We start from the raw sequence: 7,285 nt of genomic DNA on the forward strand, positions 1-7,285 counted from the left end.
CATGTAATTTCCTTTCCCTTCTTTAGAACGAAATGTTGAGGTCTAATTCAGAAGTCAGACCTGATAAATACTCTGTTCAACCAAACAAAAAAGCAAAGACACGTCCTCTTTTCAACATGCAGGCAACTTTATTGTAGGTCACAACTCATAACTCACAACTCACAAATCACAACATAGATGGATGAATGTTCATCCTAGGCTTCTTAACATAGGTACAATACCATTTCACTGTCTTAACTTCAGTATTCTCTTACACAACTATACATACTTTTATTGATAGTAAAGCAGTTTACAGAAGAAAAGGAAAAATTACTAGAAGCACAGGTGCCAAGCATGCAAGGATTAACACGCCAGTTTTCTTATCTAGCCTGAAAGAACCAGGCGCCATCCTCATCCTTGTCATAATGCCTTTAGAAATAGAAAAAGCTAACAATTCTCCGAAATGCAAGTCCAGCAGGTATGTCAACGGTTTGAGAAGGGAACTTTCAAGGAGATGGATAGCCTGCTCATTAAAATACTAACCATGTTGAGTGCACAAGTATGACCATTTAAGGCAAAAAAATAAATGAACAAGTAAGTATTCTTCAACTCCAAAGTAATTAACAACCTGAGATTCTTGCCTCAGGCAGTGGCATCAGGCTGCTTTTCTGGCATAGCATCCTGGAAAGCAGGCAGCTCTTGGTAAGCCTCAAATACCCTCAACAGAGTGGGGAATTGATTCTACACATTGCATTGACAACTTTTAGGAAGAGAACATTCGTTAAAGAGAAGAGATGCATACGTATAAGATCACCTAAGAACAATGAAAGTTCCACCAACGACTAAGGTAAATCAAGTGAAATACTGAAATGAATATACCATTTAGCTTTTTTGAGAGAAAAATTATTTCTTGGAAGTGCGGAACTGCGGATCGACTAAAAGAAGGAACAGACTAGAATAAAAGTTAGAAAATAATGGAAATGGCAAGACACTAATTCACAGTAAGGTAAACTAACAGGGAACAATTAATTAAGGCTACCATGACAAATAAAAAGCAGCAAATGAGTACCCTTTCATCTGATCAAGAAAGCTAGTTTTGCAACACTATCTCTAGAAAGACAAAACTCCTTTTTTAGGTGCTCATTATGTATGCCACTAACAAACAATTCACGAGATGAGGTGCTAATTATCTGAGAATTGCACACGACACCATATAAAATTCTATGGGATGTCTATAAAGGCACTACCATGTCAACTTCAAAGCGCTTGATTGCTGCATGGATCTGAGGTGCCAGAAACAAGTCGGCCTGCAAGTTGCAAAACAAGTTAAGCATCTGAATTGGATACTATATGGCATAAAAGTGTCCCATCTTTTCAGTCCGTTAAGAGGTAATATGAGTGAACTAATTCGCGCTTTGCTATTTTACAAGTCACCACTATTTCATCAATACACTTGTGTTGTGGATGTATACTTCTGGCGTACTTTCTCTTTACCTTCTTTGACCAAACTAAGAAAACATATGAGACCTATGGGGTAAAAGACTTAGAAGTGCCACAGTGAGTTGCAAATATCAAGACATAGTGCTGTTTGTGTATATGCAAGCAGCAACATATGGAATGGAAAGAAACAAACCATGTAAACTTCATCTCCTGTCGCATACTTTCCAGCATAATCTTTAAGTAGCTTTTCAAGTGCTGCAAAAGCAAATCTCTGTTAAGAAAACTTCTAGACCAACTGAGATAAATCCTTGTTCTAACAAAACCATATCCTTCTATATTTTAAGCAAGAACTCCCAATTTTTTTGATAAGGGGAAGAACTCCAATTTACATGACCGTAGGTCATCTCAATATCTAATTTTCAAAGAATTTCTGGTGTCCTCCCTTTTAATCTTGTATCTACACCCAAAAATATCAGGTAAAAAGGAAATGGTATGTCATTCAATTTCTGCAAGGAGAGGCAGGCAGAGATGGTATCCGAATCTAGTCCTATGAGATATTGTGAATTCAGATTCAAATTATGGGACAAAAATACTTATCATAAACAAAAACTATGGGACAGAAATTAAGTTACAATTGATTCATATTATGTCACAAAGGCATTAAGCACAATATTACCTTCAAATCCTTTTCGTATATGATTTTGAACCCAAGGGGTTGCCTCATTTGGGCCAACTTTTTCCTGGATGTACTTCTGCAAATGGAAAGGCCATAAAAAAAAAAAAAGTAAATCATATGAATTTGTAAACATATGAAATGACCTCATATGACCAGCGAACAGAATGATCACTTAAACTCACAAGTACAGCAAGATTCTGTAGAGGCTGAATGTTTGCTGCAACAATGTTTGCAGCCTGCAGAAACGGAAAACATGGAAGCAGAAAGTAACAATTCTAAACATAAGAAAACAAAATTTACAATAAATGTCCAATTTGCCGTTGGTTTCTATATCTATAGCAAAATTATATAAGACAAGATACTTCTTTGACATGACGGTCGATAGTCATTACATTGAGGACACCAACTAAAAGGCAAAAAAAAACATTTTTACCTCCACTGTGTTTTATTTCAACCACATGGCCATGTACCTCAAGTGGAAGAATGGCCACCTTACTTTATATGCTTCCAATCAAATACTTGATTCTAGTTTCACTGCTAAGGCTGACTATAAGAAATGGACGCTCTTTTATTTCTTTCTTTTTTTCTTGGGGGGTTTTGGGGGGGGAGGGGGGGTGGGGGTGGTAAACCTACATCTACCCCCAAAACCCTCCCTTTTCAAGGAGTCAAGGGAAGCCCTTCCCCACTTTGCTCAATTGGTGACTCGAGCCCTCAACAAAGCTTGGAGATTGAGGGTGCTTTCCACTTGAGCAACCTCTCTTCTCAAAATATAGCTGTTAGAACATTTTAAATACAAATAGATGGTCAAGATACAAGGTAGTACCAGATAAATGCAAGATCTCCACCCTTCAACGTCATGAAAATGCTAATTAACACTAATACTCATGACTGAGATCTCAGATAACCCGTATCACATAAGCTTCCTTCTTTCTTTAGTCACTCTTGTACTCCAAGAAAATTATATGCAAGACTAACTTCTATGGAAATCACCCATTAGTCCTAACCATCCACCATGATCAAGAGAGCCTTAAGATGGTAGGAGTACCTGATATATTTTCCAGAGGCCAATCCTAGCTATGGTTTTTAAACTCAGGATGTGTTTGCAAGCTGAATAACTTGCATTCAGTCAATTAGTTTGTTGGTTCTCCTCATGGAACTGATTTGCTAAATCAATTCCAAGAATTTGAGCAAAAGAATACTTCAGAAAGAAAAAAGAGGCAAAGAGAAAACTTAGAGACCAGGGATAAAGGTCGAGAAAGAGCTATCGGAATTCAGAACAATTAATATACAACTTTCCCGCAGCTTATTTCATGTGAGGTAGCAGTGCAGTAGTGAAAGTGGTAGCAAATAAGGCCCATACTCTGAGATAGGCAATAGCAAAGTCCCAAAGTTTTCACTAGCTACATGGTATTTTCATCTGCCTAAGTGAATATCCTACTTTGTTCGTGGACTCAACAATAGATAGACTTGGAATTACCAAAATATTAAGGTTACAGACATTTGAGAAGAAGAAGCTATGTAATTTTAGTTACTCAAGGCACATCTAAGTTCTCAAAACAATCAAATACTAAACATATACCCAACAAGCAGCAACTATATCTAAGTCATTGGAAGATAATACTTAAGATGCACACGGTTCTTAGAATTCCTCAAAAAAGAAATAGATTGAGAGCAAGTAGATTTCAATGACATGCTATGATCGTTTTTTTTTTAAAATAAGTATCGATCAAGGTATCTTAAGTTCCTTTTATATTCATATAAGCAACATTGGGTTTAAAAACAATGGGCTCATTTCCAATATGGAGGGAAGTGTTTCAGCAGGGCTTCCAGTTGATGACCAAGTCATTTCCATTCCACTGCATCACAAAAATTCAGTATTTCGGTCCATCAGCTTAAGCTACATACCTCCAATGATATTAAATAATCAGATGCCATAGCACGCGACTAACAAAAAAAAAAAAAAAAAAAAAAAAAAAAACGGTATGTTCCCAACAAGTGGGGACTGGGGAGGATAGTCTGTACGCAGACCTTACCCCTACCTAATGCAGGTAGAGAGGTTATTTCTAATAGATCCTCAGCTCGGAAAGGGTGAGAAGAAGAAGAAGAAGAAGAAAAGCAAGAAAGGAAGAGAGAAGAAAAAGAGGGAGATAAAGGATAAGTAGTACCAAATAATAGCAACATGGAATACAATACCTTAGGCGAACAAAACCACATAACGCAATAAAAATCTAAGAATATGAAAGGACATGCGTGCTACTAAGACTATCGGTGAGCAACTAAGAAACTACCCACTAACCTTCTACCCTAATCCTCGACCTCCACACCCTCCTATCAAGGGTCATGTCCTGATTGAGCTGAAGCAGCGTCATGTCCTGTCTAATCACCTCTCCCCAGTATTTCTTATGCCTTAGGCCTACCTTGACCTCTACTCAAACTCGCCATGGCCAACCTCTCACACCTCCTAATAGGAGTATCAATGTTTCTCCTCTTAACATGTCCGAACTATCTCAGCCTCGGCTCCCGCATCTTGTCCTCCACGGAGGCTACTCCCACTTTGTCCCGGATAGCTTCATTCTTAATCTTATCTCTCCTGGTGTACTCACACATCCAACTCAACATCCTCATCTATGCTACTTTCATCTTCTGCACGTGGTAGTTCTTGACTGGCCAATACTCAGCCCCATACAGCATAGTCGGTCGAACCACTACTCTATAAAACTTACCCTTTAAGTCTTGGCGGCACATTCTTAGTTCTTGACTGGCCAATACTCAGGCCCATATAGCATAGTCGGTCGAACCACCACTCTATAAAACTTACCCTTAAGTCTTGGCGGCACATTCTTATCACATAAAACACCGGAAGCGAGCCTCCATTTCATCCATCCCGCTCCGACGTGGTGTGCGATATTTTCGTCAATCTCCCCGTTACCTTGGATAATAGACCCGAGATACTTAAAACTAGCTCTCTTGGGGATAACTTGAGCACGCGATAAAAAACTTTTTTTTATAAAGGTAAGATTTTATTGATAAAGTGCACGTTACTAAAAAACTTTAGTTCCTTTTTTCATAGTAAAGAAGTTTAGCTCTTGATGGCCCAAAAATACCATCATCCACTTCTCCTTTATACCTGATAGTTGATTGCTCTTCTCTGAAGATCCTGAGGCAACAATGCTCGCTGAGGATACTTCTCTTCCAGATACTGCCCAAGAAATCTTCCCATCACCACCATCGTAGTAATGATAAAAAATTACACTCTAATGGCAGAGCACAAGATAAACATACCATTATGATAGCAAAAGAGTCAGCAATTACTGCATCTCCATCCACCAACGTCGGCACATATCCAAGGGGATTCAGCTTCAAGTATTCTATTCCACACATTACAAAGGCCAAAAAAAAGTTCAAAAGAATCCTACAATGATTTGTTTAACACCCCCAAACCCAATTTCTCATCTTTAATCCTAATTAATGACAATAAGCAGCTCCATGTAACATTCTAACTGCAAATACCACACTCTTTACTGCCCAATAAACTTAACAACTATAAACCTATCAGGGAAGGCTCTTTTAACTAAAGCGAAAGTGTTAGCAACTTTCAAGTTCCCTGCGCCAGGCTTAACGGCACCTGAAGTGGGAAGTTAAGCAAAAGAACACTGTTCACTCTTAATTATTTATCACCATCAGCTCCTTGTAACTTCCTAAAGAAGCAATCTTTTAATTATTCGATAAACTTAAACACCCAAAAAAACAAAGGATAGACTAACCAGAATTGGTTTGTTCTCCTTTGAGCAAGTTAACAGCTTTGTACTCATATTCCACTCCTAACAAGGAAAAACACAAAATGGATTAATACAGAGTACTCCTTATTTTTTTTATGATAGACAAAGAAATCAAAGAGAAGATAATCAAACCTTTCAAATTGAGAGCTATGCGGACACGAAATGCACATGAGCTCCGCCAATATGAGTAGAGCTGCAGCTTCTTTGACTCCTCTCCACTACTACCACTCTCTGCCTGAGAATTCATCAAACAAATAAGTGGAGTATCCATTAATTAAACAAATAAGTAAGGATTACCACTAAACACCGATTCAATTGTTTTGGCCAACATAATTAGTGGCAGTACGAGGTGAGTACTCACCATCGTCAATGGTCAAAATAGTTTCTGGGACTTTTAGAAATGATGATCAAGAAGGACAAAATATATGAGAAACATATACACTTCCAAACTGGTTAGGCAGCAAAGTTGAAATTCTCCGCTTGGCCGGCAGGCCCGTCTCGATTACATTGTACTCTAGGCCGGCCCCCACAATAGTTGGGATGGAATTAAAAAATAGTGAAAAAATAGTCACAATTTTAAAAGTAATCGAAATTTAGCTAATTTTTATGTAAAAATAAATCTAAACGAAAATACTGTTCAAAATTCATAAAATATTCCAGCATAATATACTGGAGATTGGTGCACATGTGTATTAACTTACAACATATTATGCTGGAACTCTAATAGACGGAAAGTTCCAGCATAATATACTGGAGATTAGAACACTTGTGTATGAACTTCCAGCATAATATACTGGACTTCCAGCATAATATACTAGACTTCCAGTATAATATGCTGGAAGTTCATACACAGGTGCTCCAATCTCCAGTATATTATGCTGGAATTTTCCGTGTGTTGGAGTTCCAGCATAATATGTTGTAAGTTCATACACATGTGCACCAATTTCTCGTATATTATGCTGGAACTTTCCGTGTTGCAGCAAAATAGTGACTATATTTCAATGACTTTGCAAACACTAGCTATTTTTCAATTATCAGGCCGAAAACTGGCTAGCCCGTGCTATTTACACCTATCGAGCCCTAACATTTGTAAACGTGGATCTTCTTCCCTTTTTTTTTATCGGTGGCCTTCTCTTCTTTCTTTCTTCTGCTTTTTCTTCTCCTCTGAATGAAAATGTGGCTAAAGCCGTCAATATGGGCTTAGTTCATTGGGTCGATCCAATCCAGCCCCTAATTTAATAGGGGGATTTTTACTTCCTATACTATATATAAAACTTTATTACTCTCCTTAATCAAGTTTTAACTTAATTATGTGAGCATATACAATACCAATTATATACAATTAGTATTAACGAGTATCCCTTTATATTAGAAATTGAATAAGAATTTATTTTATATCTCAATTTTGAGG

At 37.6% G+C, this 7,285-nt stretch overlaps 1 protein-coding gene across 1 annotated transcript; it reads right to left on the minus strand.

Moving 5' to 3' along the window:
• Positions 1-106: 106 nt before the first annotated feature.
• Positions 107-6,392, minus strand: LOC104105521 (glutathione S-transferase zeta class-like). Its single transcript, XM_009613852.3, has 11 exons — positions 6,236-6,392; positions 6,007-6,109; positions 5,860-5,916; positions 5,378-5,463; positions 5,223-5,294; positions 2,278-2,331; positions 2,096-2,171; positions 1,613-1,674; positions 1,227-1,286; positions 608-720; positions 107-502 (listed from the first exon to the last, which is right to left on the minus strand). Exons 1-10 carry the CDS (start codon positions 6,236-6,238, stop codon positions 622-624), a joined length of 672 nt encoding a protein of 223 aa, XP_009612147.1. The 5' UTR covers positions 6,239-6,392; the 3' UTR covers positions 107-502; positions 608-621.
• Positions 6,393-7,285: the final 893 nt, after the last annotated feature.

Source organism: Nicotiana tomentosiformis, chromosome 1 (assembly GCF_000390325.3).
Source record: "Nicotiana tomentosiformis chromosome 1, ASM39032v3, whole genome shotgun sequence".
Taxonomy (NCBI): domain Eukaryota; kingdom Viridiplantae; phylum Streptophyta; class Magnoliopsida; order Solanales; family Solanaceae; genus Nicotiana; species Nicotiana tomentosiformis.